The sequence below is a fragment of the Oncorhynchus masou genome, chromosome 30 (genome assembly GCF_036934945.1).
Source record: "Oncorhynchus masou masou isolate Uvic2021 chromosome 30, UVic_Omas_1.1, whole genome shotgun sequence".
Classification (NCBI taxonomy): domain Eukaryota; kingdom Metazoa; phylum Chordata; class Actinopteri; order Salmoniformes; family Salmonidae; genus Oncorhynchus; species Oncorhynchus masou.
In genome coordinates, this window is record NC_088241.1 from 32,993,755 (window position 1) to 33,014,617 (window position 20,863).

Below are 20,863 nucleotides of genomic sequence, written 5' to 3' on the forward strand. Positions count from 1 at the left end.
TTAAGACATGAAGATCAGTCAATAAGGAGAATTTCAAGAACTTTTAACAAGGCAGTTGCAAAAACAATCAAGCACTATGATGAAACTGGCTCTTATGAGGACCGCCACAGGAAAAAAAGACCCAGAGTTACCTCCTCTTCAGACGATTATGTTCATTAGAGTTACCAGCCTCAGAAATTGCAACCCAAATAAATGCTTAATAGTTCAAGTAACAGACACATTTGAACATCAACTGTTCAGAAGAGACAGCGTGAATCAGGCCTTCGTGGCCGAATTGCTGCAAAGAAACCACTACTAAAGGACACCAATAAGAAGAGACTTGCTTGGGCCAAGAAACACAAGAAATGGACATTAGACCAGTGGAAATCTGTCCTTTGGTCTGATGAGCGCAAATTTGAGATTTGTCAAATTGTCTTTGTGACGCAGAGTAGGTGAATGGATGACCTCCACATGTGTGGTTCCCACCGTGAAGCATGGAGGAGGAGGTGTGATGGTGTTGGGGTCCTTTGCTGGTGACACAGTCCGTGGTTTATTTAGAATTCAAGGCACACTTAACCAGCATGGCTACCACAGCATTCTGCAGCTGTACGTCATCCCATCTGGTTTGCGCAAAGTGGGACTGTCATTTGTTTTTCAACGGGAGAATGACCCAACACACCTCCAGGCTGTGTAAGGGCTATTTGACAAAGAAGGAGAGTGATGGAGTGCTGCATCAGATGACCTGGCCTCCACAATCCCCCAACCTCGACCCACAATTGAGATGGTTTGGGATGAGTTGGACCACAGTCTGAAGGAAAAGCAGCCAACAAGTGCTCAGCACTTGTGCGAACTCCTTCAAGACTGTTGGAGAAGCATTCCAGGTGAAGCTGGTTGAGAGAATGCCAAGAGAATGCAAAGTTGCCATCAAGGCAAAGGGTGGCTACTTTGAAGAATCTCAAATAAAAATATATTTTGATTGATTTAATACTACATGATTCCATATGTGTTATTTAATAGTTTTGATGTCTTCTCTATTATTCTACAATGTAGAAAATAGTTTAAAAAAATAAAGAAAAAACCCTTGAATAAGTAGGTGTCCAAGCTTTTGACTGGTACTGTATGTACAGTAATAGATGGTTCGCCAAAATATGCACTTATAATTAATTGACTTCTACTTCCATTGGTGAGCTTTCTCTGGAGAATGAAAGTACATAGAATGGAACCAGAGGAGGCTGGTGGGAGGAGCTATGGGAGGATGGGCTCATTGTAATGGCTGGAATGAAATAAATGGAAAGGTATCAAACTCATTGAACTATGGAAACCATGTTTCACCCCGTTCCATTGATTCAGCCATTACAATGAGCTCGTCCTCCCATAGCCCCTCCCACCAGCCTCCTCTGAATGGAACATATAGCCATTGACAATCGAAACCCTGTCTGCATCCCAATTGGCACCCTATGCCCCATATAGTGTCCTATGAACCCTTGTCAAAAGTAGTGCACTATATAGGGAATAGGGTGCACAGCTTCTGTCTTACGTACCTCCTGTGCCTTGAAGACCTTCCTGTCATTGAAGAGCACCTCATTCCAGACCACCTCCACTCCCTCCTCTGTGTCCATGGCCAGTGAAGCACTCTCAACACCTGGGACATTACCTTGACTGATCTACAGGGGGAGACAAACACACACGAGAGATCTCACAACCGCTGCATATGCAATAACTGAGGAGGAACAAGCATAAATATAGCATGTGTCTTGTTCCAGCCATAACTTACTACATGTAGCCATTATCGTGAATCATTTAGATGTTTTGGAGCCAGCCATGCTCTCTATGGCTGCAAAACATCACAGGAGATTTAGAATGACCCTGCATGGGGAGGATTGCCAGCCGTTTTGCAAAGCTGTGCATCTCCATTTTAAATCCTGAATGGATACCGGTTTTCATTCATTAAATGGGCAGATATGGATCTTATGTAAACAAAAATTCTATAGCACTGATGTCCCATAACGTCTGACTGCTAAAAACCTGCTGCCCCGACCATCTGTGTCATGATGACGCAAAAAGACAAGGGGAGCGAGGATCAGAGATACTTCCGGAGTGGAGAGATGGATTCATGAAAAGGCGAGACAAGGGGGAGGGGGATGGGACTGAGAACAAAAGAGAGATTGGGAGAGAGGGGATGAGAGAGAAATTGGGAGTGGGGGTGAGCAATAGGATGTGAGAAAGAAGGACAAAGCCAAATAGAGGGAGAAAGATTTGGGCGAGGGAGCCGACTGCCAGGGGCATGTGGTGCTATCAGACTTATGAGGACACTGAGTCAGGGAAAAGGCCAGACTGACTCCGAGCAGAGCAGCAGCACTGTTTGTGTCTGTGTTCCAGAGCCTGGCAGAGTAGACAGAGACAGACAAGCCCTGGGCTCCCATTCCTTCCGCCTCAGATGAACAGTGAGTATGCATTAACACAGCACAGATGACTGCTCAGCCCAGAATACAGCCAGCAAGAGAATAGTCAGTCACACATTGCAGCTCAGAGCTAAGCACACGAGATAGCTTATCCCAATCCCTTTTCCTCTGATGTACAGATAACACAAAAGCGGCAAAAGTAAGGCCCACAATGTTCGAACCTGTTCTTGACAGATACAGGAGGGCTGCCCTTCCTGTCTCTATAGAGTCAGAAAAATGTTGAACAGTACAAAGATCAGCTGTTACCGTGAAACCCTTAGAAAACCTGACAGTTTCAACGGCTACACATCTACTGCAGTATTCAAATTGTACGATGCACCCAAACCCATTCCACTTGTTAATACCCGGAAGTCTCTTAATGATCCTGAACAATAGGATGTGAGAGAGAAGGGCAGAGCCAAAGAGAGAGAGAAAGATTTGGGCGAGGGAGTCGACTGCCAGGGGCATGTGGTGCTACCAGACTTGAGGACACTGAGTAAGGGAAAAGGTCAGACTGACTCTGAACGGAGCAGCAGCAACACTGTTTGTGTCTGTGTTCCAGAGCAGCACTGATCTTTTACAGGATATGCTGTGTTATGCCTCGTGTAAGATTTATATTAAACTTAATTGCATTTACAGAATCGGCATAAGCCATACTTAATCATCACCTCTTCTCAAGCCACCCTGTACAGGAGGGAAATAGTCCTGCTGCAGGAGGATTTGAATGGCTGAAGAAATATTTGGAATCGGCGCAAGTTGGCAGCTGAAAGTGGTGTTTGCATACAATGCAGTACCATACCTAGAAATACGTTTTGTCCAAATCGGATTTTACTATATATTCATTGACTATTATAGGAATCCTATTAATTCAAATGGCCAATTTGGGTGCAATCAATTAGCTTCATTTCTCAGAGATCACATTTTATTTCAATAAAATAATGTTGTGGGAATGCACATTTTCTGTTTCTAACAGAAACAATTTCAGAACAATCTTTTTCTTGTGCTTTTTGAGGTGGAATGCCCCAGTCTGTGCTTGTCAGCAAAACATGATAGGCTTGTATAATATAATGATCACAAAGGATAATGACAATATAGGCTAGGTCTAACAATATGCCAATTAGCAGTGGGAGGATTTTTAACATTAACACATGGGTGTGGCAAAGTGCCAGATTCTTGAATAATAATGACCAAAACATTGTCGTTTGATTAAAGAGACAGGGTTGGCGCAAATGGTGAAATTAGCTGTTCAACAAACTGTTAAATTAGCTGTCAATCAACTGATGGCCCAAATCTGCTCAGCCATGGAAACAAAAAGTAATCTATCGGTTTTCACACCTTTCATTATGTGCCAATGGATAGGCAAATGGGAGGCCTTCAGAATATATTGGAATATAATATAAATAACAAGGGGCCTATACCATCGATAGCACTAGATTATCGCCAGCTGATGTCTCGTTAATCCATCAATATGCTCTAAATTCAGGTGCACAGCTGATCTCAATAGTAACCATTATTGGTCACCTCATTACCAAATCTTATTTTATTGGTCACATACACATGGTTAGCAGATGTTATTGTGAGTGTAGTGAAACACTTCTAGATCCGACAGTGCAGCAGTATCTAACAATTCCACAACAAAACCTAATTACACACAATCTAGTAAAGGAATGGGATGAGAATATATGAATATAAAAATATATGGATGTGCAGTGACAGAGTAGCTAAGATGCAATAGATAGTAAAGAATAGATAGTGAAGGATACAGTATACAGTATATACATATGAGATGAGTAATGTGAGATATGTAAACATTATTAAAGTGACATTATTAAAGTGGCCAATGAAATCAAGTCTGTAGGTAGGCAGCCACCTCTCTGTGCTAGTGGTGGATGTTTAACAATCTGATGGACTTCAGATAGAAGCTGTTTTTCAGTCTCTCGGTCCCTGCTTTGATGCACCTGTACTGACCTCGCCTTCTGGATGATAGCAGGGTGAACAGGCAGTGGCTCGGGTGGTTGTTGTCCTTGATGATCTTTTTGGCCTTCCTGTGCCATCGGGTGCTGTAGGTGTCCTGGAGGGCAGGTAGTTTGTCCCTGGTGATTTGTTGTGCAGACCGCACCACCCTCTGGAGAGCCTTGCGGTTGTGGGCAGTGCAGTCGCCGTACCAGGTGGTGATACAGCCCGACAGGATGCTCTCAATTGTGCACTTGTAAAAGTTAGTGGGTGTTTTTGGTGACAAGACACATTTTTTCAGCCTCCTGAGTTTGAAGAGGCGCTGTTGCACCTTCTTCACCACACTGTGTGTGTGGGTGGACCATTTCAGTTTGTCGGTGATATGTACACAGAGGAACTTAAAAAACGTTCCTCTTTCTCCGCTGCTGTCCTGTCGATGATAATAGGGGGGTGCTCCTCCCTTTGCTGTTTCCTGAAGTCCACGATCATCTCTATTGCTTTGCTGACATTGAGGTAACACTACACTCTGAAGGCCCTCACATCCTCCCTGTAGGCTGTCGCGTCGTTGTTGGTAACCAAGCCTACCACTGTTGTGTCGTCTGCAAACTTGATGATTGGCCATGCAGTCGTGAGTGAACAAGGAGTACAGGAGGGGTCTGAGAACGCACCCTTGTGAGGCACCAGGTTGAGGATAAGTGGAGTGGAGATGTTGTTTCCTACCGTCACTACCTGGGGGCGGCCCGTCAGGAAGTCCAGGACCCAATTGCACAGGGTGGGGTTCAGACTAGAGGTCGACCGACTATGATTTTTCTATGATTTTTCAATACCGATTAATCGGACGTTTTTGTTGTTGTTGTAATAATGACAATTACAACAATACTGAATGAACACTTATTTTAACTTAATATAATACATAAATAAAATAAATTTAGCCTCAAGTAAATAATGAAACATGTTCAATTTGGCTTAAATAATGCAAAAACAAAGTGTTGGAGAAGAAAGTAAAAGTGCAATATGTGCTATGTAAGAAAGCTAACGTTTCAGTTCCTTGCTCAGAACAGGAGAACATATGAAAGCTGGTGGTTCCTTTTAACATGAGTCTTCAATATTCCCAGGTAAGACGTTTTAGGTTGTAGTTATTATAGGAATTATAGGACTATTTCCCTCTATACCATTTGTATTTCATTAAACTTTGACTATTGGATGTTCTTATAGGCACTTTACTACTGCCAGTGTAACAGTATAGCTTCCGTCCCTCTCCTCGCTCCCCCCTGGGCTCGAACCAGCAACACAACGACAACAGCCACCATTGAAGCAGCGTTACAAGGGGGACAACTACTAGAAGGCTCAGAGCGAGAGATGTTTGAAACGCTTTTAGCGTGCGCTAACTAGCTAGCCATTTCACTTCGGTTACACCAGCCTCATCTCGGGAGTTGATAGGCTTGAATTCATAAACAGCGCAATGCTTGACGCACAACGAAGAGCTGCTGGCAAAATGAATGAATGTTTATGCGCCTGCTTCTGCCAATCAGTCAGATACTTAGATACTTGTATGCTCAGTCAGATTATATGCAACGCAGGACACACTAGATAATATCTAGTAATCAACCATGTGTAGTTAACTAGTGATTATGACTGATTGTTTTTTATATAAGTTTAAATGCTAGCTAGCAACTTACCTTGGCTTAATGCATTCGCGTAACAGGCAGTCTCCTTGTGGAGTGCAACGAGAGAGAGGCAGGTCGTTATTGCGTTGGACTAGTGAACTGTACGGTTGCAAGATTGGATCCCCTGAGCTGACAAGGTGAAAATCTGTCGCTCTGCCCCTGAACAAGGCAGTTAACCCACCTTTCCTAGGCCGTCATTGAAAATGAGAATGTGTTCTTAACTGACTTGCCTAGTTCAATAAAGGTATATAAAAAATAAATTTATGAAAACTCGAAATCGGCCCTAATTAATCGCCCATTCTGATTAATCGGTCGACCTCTAGTTCAGACCCAGGGTCTCAAGCTTAATGATGAGTCTGGAGGGTACTATGGTGTTGAATGCTGAGCTATAGTCAATGAACAGCATTCTTACATAGGTATTCCTCTTGTGCAGTGTGATGGCGATTGCATCGTCTGTGGACCTATTGGGGCGGTAAGCAAATTAAAGTAGGTCTTGGGTGACAGGTAGGGTGGAGGAGACATGATCCTTGACTAGTCTCTCAAAGCACCTCATGATGACAGAAGTCATGTAGTTCAGTTACCTTAGCTTTCTTGGGAACAGGAACAATGGTGGCCATCTTGAAGCATGTGGGGACAGTAGACTGGGATAGGGATTGTTGAATATACACCGCTCCCTAAAAGATGATGTTGGAGTATTCTTATTCCCGCTTGCAACCAAATTATTTTAAGATACCTTCGCCCTCTGTTTGGTATTATCATCGGAACAACTTTTTTAGCACCACTTTAGGTATTCCCAAAAAATATTCAATTAGGCTTTTACTACTATAGCTCATAGAAACGCATTTGAATAACTGGCGAAATAGAATATTTTTTTAAATCATAAGGAATAAGGTTTTGAAGTGACTGTCCTTATTCTAGGAGACATAAGAAAGGTAAGGAAATATTTGACACATATTTAACCCTATATTTTTTGGGGAGGCAAAAAAACTACCTCAATACTTCCATTCGTTTGTATGGGTTACCTTCAGATGCTTCTGGGGGTCATAGAGCACCATGGGGGTCATAGAGCACCACCATGTTCGTGAGAGTCTCCCCTTTCCATAGAGTGGTCATAACAGGTTGTAGGCAAAATGTTAAGATGTTTCCGTGAGAATACCGATTTTTGTGATGTCTCGTGGTCTGACAAACACCGCTGGAGCTCGGTCACCTCCCGCAGCAGAAGGCCGACATTGGCAGATGCGGTGGATTGAGACACAGCCAACGCAAATCTCTCTCAAATCTCTAGCTCTGACATATCTAGCTTAAACTGACTGATTTTTTGGGAGATTTTTTAATTATGTGTAACTAAAATCAGTCGATTGAGTTATTTGGGCCAGAATCCAATGCACACATACAGGGTAGGCTTATATGTGCATGTTGAAGGCAGTAGACTATCCCAGGCCACGATTGAACTATATTTTGACAGTTGATTTGTAACCTAGGTGTAGCCTATTGTAAGGCTGCATTTCCGAGAAACTGACACTTGTATGTTGTAGTGGAGACCAATATCTATCTTGTGTTAGTTATTAAGCTACTGTATAGAAAACAACGGTTGCTGATGTGTTTGGATGCATTTCAGATACATTTGAATGTATCAGATTTATTCATATTCTGTCCGCTGCTTTAGCGTTTGAGCGAGTAAGAGAGGGAGGGTGATTTTGATAGCTGGTGATGGTCCAACTGACATCTCTATGTCTTCAATGAAAGTGTTAGAATTCTTTTGAAAGAGGGAATCTGAGATAAAACATTATGTCTAAACAGTGATGCGATGCTATTTCGTTTTGAGTGTCTACCATATGAAAGTTATTACTTAAGTGCTTACTGTGGAGCCGTATTCATCGACTTGGCCAAGGCTTTCGACTCTGTCAATCACCACATCCTTATCGGCAGACTCGATAGCCTTGGTTTCTCAAATGATTGCCTCGCCTGGTTCACCAACTACTTCTCTGATAGAGTTCAGTGTGTCAAATCGGAGGGCCTGTTGTCCGGGCCTCTGGCAGTCTCTATGGGTGTGCCACATCAATGATGTCGCTCTTGCTGCTGGTGAGTCTCTGATCCACCTCTACGCAGACGACGCCATTCTGTATCATTTACATTTACATTTAATTCATTTAGCAGACGCTCTTATCCAGAGCGACTTACAAATTGGTGAATTCACCTTCTGACATCCAGTGGAACAGCCACTTTACAATAGTATACTTCTGGCACTTCTTTGGACACTGTTAACAACCCTCCTGACCTCCTTCCGTGGCCTCAAACTGCTCTTAAATACAAGTACAACTAAATGCATGCTTTTCTACCGATCACTGCCTGCACCTGCCCGCCCGTCCAGCATCACTACTCTGGACGGCTCTGACTTAGAATATGTGGACAACTACAAATACCTAGGTGTCTGGTTAGACTGTAAACTCTCCTTCCAGACCCACATCAAAGCATCCTTCACTCATGCTGCCAAACATACCCTCGTAAAACTGACCATCCTTACGATCCTCGACTTCGGCGTGTCATCTACAAAATAGCCTCCAATACCCTACTCAACAAATTGGATGCAGTCTATCACAGTACCATCCGTTTTGTCACCAAAGCCCCATATACTACCCCCCACTGCGACCTGCACACTCTCGTTGGCTGGCCCTCGCTTCATACTCGCCGCCAAACCCACTGGCTCCAGTACAAGACCCTTCTAGGTAAAGTCCCCCCTTATCTCAGCTCGCTGGTCACCATAGCAGCACCCACCTGTAGCACGCGCTACAGCAGGTATAGCTCTCTGGTCACCCCCAAAACCAATTCCTCTTTTGGCCGCCTCTCCTTCCAGTTCTCTGCTGCCAATAAATGGAACGATCTACAAAAGTCTCTGAAACTGGAAACACTTTTCTCCCTCACTAGCTTTAAGCACCAGCTGTCAGAGCAGCTCACAGATTACTGCACCTGTACATAGCCCATCTATAATTTAGTCCAAACAACTACCTCTTCCCCTACTGTATTTATTTATTTAGCTCCTTTACACCCCATTATTTCTATTTCTACTTTGCACATTCTTCCACTGCAAATCTACCATTCCAGTGTTTTACTTGCTATATTGTATTTACTTCGCCACCATGGCCTTTTTTTTTGCCTTTACCTCCCTTCTCACCTCATTTGCTCACATTGTATATAGACTTATTTTTCTATCGTGTTATTGACTGTATGTTTGTTTTACTCCATGTGTAACTCTGTGTTGTTGTTCGTGTCGAACTGCTTTCCTTTATCTTGGCCAAGTCGCAGTTGTAAATGAGAACTTGTTCTCAACTTGCCAACCTGCTTAAATAAAGGTGAAATAAAAAATAAATAAATGAATAAGCTTTCAAGTTATAATTTACTATTAATATCTTAAATAGTAATTACGTAGTAGTAGTAGCAGCACAGTAGACATTTTCATAGGCACCTTCATGAAATGCAAGAGCTTACACATACTGTAGTTATAAACATTTAAAATGGCCTCTTTCACCACGGTGTTACCACATTGTTAATCAACAAGCCCACACCCAATCCACAGACCCACCCTGCTGTGCCCACTGCCATAAATATATAGCCCAGATGACTGCAGCCTGCCACATTGGCATCCTCCCAGGCTGCTTTGGCCCATACTCTGCCCACCTAGCGCTGCGTTCTACCCAAGGTGCGTAGGCGATTGGCATTGGCACATGATGACTTGACCGCATAGGCCTTACGTTAGGTCGCAACACAGTGTTGACCGCACAAGATGCTTTTAATATCACTGCTATGTCTGTAGAGAAAACCAATATCTGGGGTATACACAGTATACAGCCTATCAATTTCATAGTTAAAATGTTCTTGTTAACACGGTTGGCTTTATCTATTACACAACTGAACCTGCAGTGTGGTTCCAATACTCTCCAACTTCAAGTACGGAGAACCCTAGTCTAAAGGGGCTGTAGGGAGATTACATTATAAATAAGAGCGAAGTAAGAACACAATGCTCTGACATAGTGGCACTAATGGGGCGGCTGGCTGGCTGGGGATTCCATGGTCTTTGAGCTACTATAAAGCATGTCTACTGGGGCTACACAGGGACTCATGTTTGGATGCTGTTGTTTATTTTCCCTCTGTTATGAAACAGTTAGCCCCCTGTGCTTGAGTGTGCTCCCTGGGGGTGTTTGTTGGGGTGGTGGAGTTTGGTGCTCAGTCATGGTAGGGTGAAACTAGTAAACAGGCTGTGATTGGTTGCTGAAGGGAGGTGGGTTAAGGTTGGGGAAAAAGTTGTTGGGTTCAGGTCAAAAAAATCACAAACAATGTTGATGTTTTGGTGTTAAAAAATATGATCAGATAATGCAGGTAGTTTCAGTAAATCTGTCTGGAAGGCTTTCTGTTGTTTGTAAAGTCTATTTCGTCCGATAGATATGGGCAATTCACAGTAACAGAATGACACTGAGACTATGATTTTTCACTTTAAAAGTATGTCAAACAAAAAACATTGATTGCAAAGTTAAACAAACCATACAACTCTGTGCACAATGACTACTTTAAAAAATGTAAACAGAAAATGTTTGTCGGTTATGACGCCATACTGCAGTCAGGTCAAGACCCTGGAGAGGACGACACACAGATGAGCTTCCCTGAGACGGTTTCTGACAGTTTGTGCAGAAATGATTTGGTTGTGCAAACCAACAGTTTCATCAGCTGTCCAGGATGTCTGGTCTCAGACAATCCCGCAGGTGAAGCAGGATGTGGAGGTTCTCTAATACGACGTGGAAGGCGGCTTACTGTAGAGAAATGAACATTAAATTCAGCAACAGTGCTGGTGGACATTCCTGCAGTCAGCATGCCAATTAAACGCTCCCTCAATACTTTGAGACATCTGTTGCATTCCCATGGTAGCCAATTCAGTTGCAATTATTCTGTTACAGATTTTGGGGTCATTCTGTTACTGATTTGGTAACAGAATGATGTATTTGAATCACATAATATATCATAAACCAAATTGTTATCAGTAAAACACTAACTAATTGGTAGGTCTACCTTTACTTGTGAACTTTCATTAACCTTTCTCCTCATGAGGGATTTACATTAGAAAATATCTTCAAGATATGTGGGTTTTTGGTAACAGAATGACACTAGGCATTATTTCTTAACTTACAGAAGGTACATCATTTCAACAAAATTAAATATAAATGTTAATATTAATTGGCAGGGGTCTTAATATTAGTGTTTTTATGTCTTTCTAATAACTTTTAAGACGTTTTCTGGTAGATGGTTTCCGTCTGTTTGACCAGAAATCAAAACCTTTGTTTATTACAAATGTTTGGGATGGAGAATGGTAGAAACATTTATATATGCCGTCATTTCTCACAAATATAAACTCTTAGCTTTCATTTGACACCAAATTTGATATGCTCCTATGAACTTCACGTGTTAATGCTCATGGGGCTTTTTACATGGAAATACCCATATTCAAAATGCTTGTTTATTTATTTATTTTTGTCATTTAGGAAACGACTTATCCAGAGCGACTTACAGGTACAATTACGGTTATACGCATTGCTCAAAGGAACATCGACAGATTTTTCACCTAGTAACTCTTGGACTTGAACCACTATGTGTCACGCCCTGGTCTATATTTATTATGTTATCTTCATTTATTGGGTCAGGCCAGGGTGTGACATGGGTTTATTTGTAGTGTGTTTCGTCTTGGGGTTGTGTGGGGTGTATAGATTAGTCTATGGCTGCCTGAGGCGGTTCTCAATCAGAGTCAGGTGATTATTGTTGTCTCTGATTGGGAACCATATTTAGGTAGCCTGGGTTTCACTGTGTGTTTGTGGGTGATTGTTCCTGTCTCTGTGTTTCTTGCACCAGTCAGGGCTGTTTCGGTTTTTGACGTTTGTTGTTTTGTATTGTTCGTGTTTTCTTCATCATTAAAGATGTATCGAACGAACCACGCTGCATTTTGGTCCGATCCTTGTTCCACCTCTTCGTCAGAGGAGGAGTTGGAAGAAACCCGTTACAGAATCACCCACCACAAACGGACCAAGCAACGTGTCAACAGGCAGGTGCAGCAAAGAGAGGAATGGACATGGGAGGACGAATTTCTCGGAGAAGGACCCTGGGATCAGCCTGGAGAATATCGCCACCCCAAAGAAGAACTGGAGGCGGCGAGAGCTGAGAGACGCTGGTATGAGGAGGCAGCGCGCGACGCGGATGGAAGCCCGAGAGTCAGCCCCAAAAATTTCTTGGGGGGGGGGGCTCAGGGAGAGTGTGGCAGAGTCAGGAGTCAGACCTGAGCCCACTCTCCCTGTTTATCGTGAGGAGCCAAGGAGGAGACCAGAACCGGTGTTGGAGGTGAGCGAAGCAGAGACTGAAGGAGTTAATGGGGAAATTGGAGGAGAGAGAAATGAGGGAGTTGCTGTGTTGGTGCTTTTTGCATGGAATTCGCCCGACGGAACGTGTCAGGGATTTGATGGCACCTGAGTCAGCGCTCCATACTCGTCCTGAGGTGCGTGTTAGTCGGCTGGTGAAGTTGGTGCCAGTCTCACGCACCAGGCCTCCTGTGCACATCCCTAGCCTTGCACGTCCTGTGCCAACACTGCTCTCAAGATCTCCAGTACGCCTTCACGGTCTAGCCCATCCTGTGCCACCTCCACACACCAGTCCTCCGGTGGCAGCTCCCCGCACCAGGCTTCCTGTGCGTGTCTTCGGCCCAGTACCACCAGTGCCAGCACCACGCATCAGGCCTACAGTGCGCCTCGCCTCTCCTGCGCTGCTGGAGCCTCCCGCCTGTTCAGCGCTGTCGGAGCCTTCCTCCTCTACAGCGCTGCTGGAGTCTCCCGCCTGTTTAGCGCAGCCCGAGCTGTCAGCCTGCAAGGAGCTGTCAGTCTGCAAGGAGCTGTCAGTCTGCAAAGAGCAGCCAGAGCTGTCAGTCTGCAAGGAGCTGTCAGTCTGCATGGAGCTGCCAGTCTGCATGGAGCAGCCAGAGCTGTCAGTCTGCAAGAAGCCACCAGAGCTGTCAATCTACATAGAGCAGCCAGATCTGCCAGTCAGCCAGACTCTTCCAGATCTGCCAGTCAGCCAGACTCTTCCAGATCTGCCAGTCAGCCAGACTCTTCCAGATCTGCCAGTCTCTTCCAGATCTGCCAGTCAGCCAGACTCTTCCAGATCTGCCAGTCTCTTCCAGATCCGCCAGTCAGCCAGACTCTTCCAGATCCGCCAGTCAGCCAGACTCTTCCAGATCCGCCAGTCAGCCAGACTCTTCCAGATCCGCCAGTCAGCCAGACTCTTCCAGATCCGCCAGTCAGCCAGACTCTTCCAGATCCGCCAGTCAGCCAGACTCTTCCAGATCCGCCAGTCAGCCAGACTCTTCCAGATCCGCCAGTCAGCCAGACTCTTCCAGATCCGCCAGTCAGCCAGACTCTTCCAGATCCGCCAGTCAGCCAGACTCTTCCAGATCCGCCAGTCAGCCAGACTCTTCCAGATCCGCCAGTCAGCCAGGATCTGCCAGAACTGCCAGCCAGCCAGGATCTGCCGGATTCAACTCCCTGGCTGGGCTTCCTCTCAGTGCTGGGCTTCCTCTGTCCCGAGCTGCCCCTCTGTCCCGAGCTGCCCCTCTGTCCAGTGGGGTTCTGGGTGAGGACTACTAGGCCATGGTCGGCGGCGGGGGTGGACAATCCTAGGACGCGAGGAGGGGGGACTAAGACATTCATAGAGTGGGTTCCACGTCCCGAGCCGGAGCCGCCATCATGGACAGACGCCCACCCGGACCCTCCCTATTGTTTTGATGTGCGTCCGGGAGTCCGCACCTTAGGGGGGAGGGGGGGGGTTCTGTCACGCCCTGGTCTATATTTATTATGTTATCTTCAATTATTGGGTCAGGCCAGGGTGTGACATGGGTGTGACATGGGTTTCGTCTTGGGGTTGTGTGGGGTGTATAGATTAGTCTATGGCTGCCTGAGGCGGTTCTCAATCAGAGTCAGGTGATTATCGTTGTCTCTGATTGGGAACCATATTTAGGTAGGCTGGGTTTCACTGTGTGTTTGTGGGTGATTGTTCCTGTCTCTGTGTTTGTTGCACCAGTCAGGGCTGTTTCGGTTTTCGACGTTTGTTGTTTTGTATTGTTCGTGTTTTCTTCATCATTAAAGATGTATCGAACGAACCACGCTGCATTTTGGTCCGATCCTTGTTCCACCTCTTCGTCAGAGGAGGAGTTGGAAGAAACCCGTTACACTATGCTACCTGCCGCCCTATTTACATTCACTGTACCAGTCCATTTCCTAATACTAATAAACAAGTAAACTAGTCAGATAATAATATAACTCAAAGCTATCTAAAATGTATGTCAAACAAATGTAATGATCAACAGTAAGCTGATTAAAAATGATGTTGTTGAATCCATAAGCAGTCAGCCACAGGTAATCCACAGACAGTGAGCCACAATCCTCTGGCCGGGGGCGCAACCTAGGCCGCAGGAGGGGGGGTGAGAATGGGGTCAAAAATGCATACTAAGCATTTCACACCAACTCCGGATACACTTATAGTAGGCATAAATTGGCTTGTGGATGTCCATCTCTGGCTCTGCTCCAAACCCTAACTGGAGGAAACCAGGGCTGAGTTGCAAATGGCACTCTATAGCCTATAGTGCACACTTTTGACCAGAGCTCTATGGGACCTGGTCAAAAGTAGTGCACTATAAAGGGAATAGTTTGCCATTTGGGAGACAGGGCAAATGACTGAAGATCTGATCTCAGGCCTCCCTGGAAATAACCTGATTATAGATACACTGCCGGGAAACCCAACACTAGAGACAGCACCACTACACACTAGAGGTCGGTCGATTATGATTTTTCAACGCCGATACCGATTTATTGGAGGACAAAAAAGCTGATAACGATTAAATCGGTCAATTTTTTTATTTTTTTTACTTATTTTTAATAATGACAATTACAACAATACTGAATGAACACTTATTTTAACTTAATATAATACATCAATAAAATCAATTTAGCATCAAATAAATAATGAAACATGTTCAATTTGGTTTAAATAATGCAAAAACAAAGTGATGGAGAAGAAAGTAAATGTAAAAGTCTTCAATATTCCCAGATAAGAAGTTTGAGTTATTATAGGAATTATAGGACTATTCCTCTCTATACCATTTGTATTTCATTCATCTTTGACTATTGGATGTTCTTATAGGCACTTTAGTATTGCCAGTGTAACAGTATAGCTTCCGTCCCTCTCCTCGCTCCTACCTGGGCTCGAACCAGGAACACATCGACAACAGCCACCCTCGAAGCAGCGTTACCCATCGCTCCACAAAAGCCGCGGCCCTTGCAGAGCAAGGGGAACAACTACTTCAAGTCTAAGAGCAAGTGATGTTTGAAACGCTATTAGCGCGCACCCTGCTAACTAGCTAGCCATTTCACATCGGTTACACCAGCCTAATCTCGGGAATTGATAGGCTTGAAGTCATAAACAGCGCAATGCTTGAAGCATTGCAAAGAGCTGCTGGCAAAGGCACGAAAGTGCTGTTTGAATGAATGTTTACGAGCCTGCTGGTGCCTACCATCGCTCAGTCAGACTGCTCTATCAAATCCTAGACTTAATTATAACATAATAACACAGGAATACGAGCCTTAGGTCATTAATATGGTCGAATCCTTAAACTATCATCTCAAAAACAAGACATTTATTCTTTCAATGAAATACGGAACCGTTCCGTACTCTATTTAACGGGTGGCATCCATAAGTCTAAATATTCCTGTTACATTGCACAACCTTCAATGTTATGTCATAATTACGTAAAATACTGGCAAATTAGGCGGCCCAAACTGTTGCATATACACGGACTCTGCGTGCAAGAGAAGTGACACAATTTCACCTGGTTAATATTACCTGCTAACCTGGATTTCTTTTAGCTAAATATGCAGGTTTAAAAATATATACTTCTGTGTATTGATTTTAAGAAAGGCATTGATGTTCATGTTTAGGTACACATTGGAGCAATGATACGCATCGATTATATGCAACGCAGGATACACTAGATAAACTAGTAATATCATCAACCATGTGTAGTTAACTAGTGATTATGATTGATTGTTTTTTTATAATATAACTTTAATGCTAGCTAGCAACTTACCTTGGCTTACTGAATTTGCGTAACAGGCAGGCTCCTCGTGGAGTGCAATGAGAGGCAGGTGGATAGAGCATTGGACTAGTTAACTGTAAGGTTGCAAGATTGGATCCCCCGAGCTGACAAGGTGAAAATCTGTCGTTCTGCCCCTGAACAAGGCAGGTAACCCACCGTTCCTAGGCCGTCATTGAAAATAAGAATGTGTTCTTAACTGACTTGCCCAGTTAAATAAAGATTAAATAAAGGTGTAAAAAAAATGTAAAAAATAAATAAATAAATAATCGGCCAAATCGGTGTCCAAAAATACCGATTTCCAATTGTAATGAAAATTTGAAATCGGCCCTAATTAATCGTCCATTCCGATTAATCGGTCGACCTCTACTTGTTACCCTGGTACTTGAAGAAGTACAACACACTGGACACAGCAGACAAAGAGAGAAGGGTAATCACGCTTTCATCTGGATCACAAATGGGAGGGGGGGGGTATTCCATTAATTAAAATGGTTGAATTAAGTGGCTCTATACTGTCAACGTCTCCCAAATCCCCAAACTGTTTTGTGTTTGGGAAATGATGAGGAATCTTGCCGTCTCCACTTCCCACTCAAGCTCGCAGGAGCAAAGGCAACATCAACAAGGCTTCCCAGTGTGTTTTGATTGTATTGTGTCCAACAGCTCTGTGTTATGGTACAGCTTTGTGTCTACTGACTCAGGGCTTAAGATCTTTCATCCTGCCTTGCTCTCGTACATTCCATCCTTGACATGGCCTTCAAGAAAATGATCAGGTGAAACTTGAGAGATTGTCTATCTATGGGTGAAGTTGACAGGGGCAGAGTATTCTACTTGGACAGGTTTAAAAATCCAATGGCCAGCCGTGCTGCCCTGTTCTGAGCCAACTGCAATTTCCGTAAGTCCCTCTGTGTGGCACCTGACCACACGACTGAACAGTAGTCCAGGTGCGGCAAAACTAGAGCCGGTAGGACCTGCCTTGTTGATAGTGTTGTTAAGATGGTAGAGCAGCACTTTATTATGGACAGACTTCTCCCCATCTTAGCTACTATTGTATCAATATGTTTTGACCATGATAGTTAGTCACCTCAACTTGGTCAATTTTCACATGATTTATTACAATATTTAGTTGGTTTAGGGTTTAGTGAATGATTTTTCCCAAATACAATGCTTTGAGTTTTTGAAATATTCAGGACTAATTCCTTGCCACCCATTCTGAAACTAACTGCAGCTCTTTAAGTGTTGCAGTCATTTCAGTTGCTGTAGTAGCTGAGGTTTATAGTGTTGAGTCCTCCGCATACATAGACACACTGGCTAATGTTTTGTACACTCAGTGTATTTATTGAATATGATCTGAATCCTATGAATAAAAAATTGCTTATTTGGGTGCAATCAAGTAGCTTAATGTCTTAGAAATCAAATTATATTTAAACAAAATATTTTTTCAGGAATGCTAATCGTATCTGTTTCCAACTCCAGAAAGTATCTTAGGTGTCGAATTCCTCTTGTGTTTTTTGAGGAGGAACGACCCTGCTCTTCTAACAACATGCGGGATTAAAAAGCCCAAAAACACTAATAACTGAACAGGGGAGACCAAGACTGTGTGTTCTATAGGTTGCTTTTTATAATACTGTAGTGAACGGCGGGGTAGGGAAGCGAACCCGGCATCAAAGGGAAACACCCTATGTATCAAGCCAACAGGGTTAAGCCACTTGGTGAGAAATACCAAGCGGCTCATATAGCGAGGGTCGGTACAGTACTTAGTCTGGTTTCTTCCAATCTAGGGGGTGCTGTGTAGCCTGATAAGAGGTCATCCACCTGCTCAATTCATATCAGCATCTCAAAACAATGAGGTGAAGGGAATGTGTGTTTAAAAATGCATTATCCATTAACAATTGTTTGTTGAAAAGATTAAAGGGAGAGCTATATTTCAAACTGATTTCTGAGTTGCTAGGTCAAGCAATATGGAAATGAACTATCTATGCTCAGTTGGGGATGGTTATATAAAAATGTATATTGACAAACTGTTGATAAACTGTTTAATTTTGTAAAGAAAAACTTTAAATAAATCAATAGCCTGGTTAACTTTACCAAGTTGCAGGACATTTTAGCCCAAAACCTGTTTGCCCCTGCCAGGAGGCTGACACTTGGCCACAAGTGGATCTTCCAGCTAGACAATAACCCCAAGCACACATTAAAATACACAAAGAAATGGTTAATTGACCACAATACAACATGTTGCAATGGCCATCTCAGTCTCCGGACTTGAACCCCATTGAAAACATGTGGTTTGAATTGAAGAGGGCAGTCCATAAGAGTCTCAGACTCCAGACTTGAACCCCATTGAAAACATGTGATTTGAATTGAAGAGGGCAGTCCATACGAGTCTCAGACTCCAGACTTGAACCCCATTGAAAACATGTGGTTTGAATTGAAGAGGGCAGTCCATACGCACAGACGAAGGATATCAAAGATCTGGAAAGATTCTGTCTGGAAGAATGGTCAAAGAACCCTCCCAATGTGTTCTCCAATCTCATAAAACATCTTATAAAAAGGCCCAGTCTCCTTATCCTCACAACGGTGCTGGAGTACTAAAACCAGGGGTGCCAATAATCTTGATCCATATCTTTTTTAGATTTTTTTTTTATTACTTCAGCAATTGTATTATTATAAAATAATATAATTGTTTTGAGCATGGAACATAGCTCAGTATTGTTTATTTTAAACAGTCGTCTTTGCTCATCTTTACCAAGGGTGCCAATAATTATGGACCCCACTGTATATCAAATGATATGCAGCTTGTTTCACACATTCTACAACTTCAATGAGCACGACTCCAATAAGCACATAATTAATACATCATGCATTAGAGATTTATGAAGACCAATGTGACTTTCATGCTCTGAGAGGCCAGATACAACGCAATATTATGGAGATCATGTTCACTGCATACCACTTTTAGCAGTATTTGCCAATCACCACTTAAAGTGATGAACTAGATCTTTCTCCAATGCAGGCAACAACACTAAATCAAATGGGTGTTTATGCCTTCCAAGACTGTAAAATTTAATGAGAGAACCAGAAGCAGGGCCTTTATGATTATTACATTTGGGTGGAAATCAGCTCTGCAGTTGGAGCCCTTTTCAGGCTAAATATATTCATATATTGCACCTCGACAATGTTGGCAGCAGCCAATTGCAAGAAAAAAATATAAAAGTGACAAGTTTACAAAACAAAGATGAATTGCTCAAATGTGTTATTATTTATGAACACAAACAGTCAAATTCCAGGAAGAATGATTAGAACTTGGTGAGACTTCTACACGGCCCAGTCAGTCGATTGGTCCGGCAGCCAGGCTAATGGGATGAGTGCTTGCTTTGACCTGAATCTGGCGCCTGTCCCACTACTTAAAAACATCTGAGATTTACTTGTTTCCCGGAGAGGCTTATTAGAGCCTGGCAAAGTCCACCCATGTATTCAAGTTCTCCATAAAGAGGGGTAATTGCTGCCCACTGGATTATCCAATTCATGTTCACATGGCCTTCACAACTGGACTACCGACGTTATCTACCCGAGGGAGTTATCCGGCTGGCTCCTCCGTCGCGACGCTACCTGCGGTCTGCCGATAAGACAGCTATCGGACAATTTATTTATTTTTTCTTGGGCCGCCATAAATATATCTATTGTTTTTTTGGGCGAATTGGATTCATCCCCTCTACCACACGGAACCCCACTAATCCTACAGACTGAAACGCACGAGGTGGCTAATAACAGACCTCCATCCTATGCTAGCTTGCTACCGATGGCCCGGCTAGCTGTCTAAATCGACGTGACTCCAACCAACCTCACTACTCACAGGACCCTTTTGATCACTCGACTAAGCATGCCTCTCCTTAATGTCAATATGCCTTGTCCATTGCTGTTCTGGTTAGTGTTTATTGGCTTATTTCACTGTAGAGTCTCTAGACCTGCTCACTATACCTTATCCAACCTATTAGTTCCACCACCCACACATGCGATGACATCTCCTGGTTTCAATTATGTTTCTAGAGATAATATCTCTCTCATCATCAATCAATACCTAGGTTTACCTCCACTGTATTCACATCCTACCACACCTTTGTCTGTACATTATACATTGAAGCTATTTCATCACCCCCAGAAACCTCCTTTTACTCTCTGTTCCAGACGTTCTAGACGACCAATTCTTATTGCTTTTATCCGTACCCTTATCCTACTCCTCCTCTGTTACTCTGGCGATGTAGAGGTGAATCCAGGCCCTGCAGTGCCTTGCTCCACTCCTATTCCCCAGGCGCTCTCTTTTGATGACTGTTACCGTAATAGCCTTGATTTCATGCATGTTAACATTAGATGCCTCCTCCCTAAGTTTGTTTTATTCACTGCTTTAGCACACTCTGCCAACCCGGATGTTCTAGCTGTGTCTGAATCCTGGCTTAGGAAGACCACCAAAAATTCGGAAATTTTCATCCCAAACTACAACATTTTCAGACAAGTTGGAACTGCCAAAGGGAGCAGTGTTGCAATCTACTGCAAAGATAGCCTGCAGAGGTCTGTCCTACTATCCAGGTCTGTACACAAACAATTTGAACTTCTACTTTTAAAAATCCACCTCTCTAAAAACAAGTCTCTCACCGTTG

At 43.5% G+C, this 20,863-nt stretch overlaps 1 protein-coding gene across 1 annotated transcript in view; it reads right to left on the reverse strand.

The window, feature by feature from the left end:
- LOC135522546 (nuclear receptor-binding protein 2-like) overlaps nt 1-20,863 on the reverse strand; it is a 76,781-nt gene that overhangs the window by 19,461 nt on the left and 36,457 nt on the right. The window contains exon 2 of the mRNA XM_064948908.1: nt 1,521-1,643. Within this exon, the coding sequence (XP_064804980.1) occupies nt 1,521-1,643 (123 nt within the window). The remainder of the gene's footprint in view (nt 1-1,520; nt 1,644-20,863) is intronic.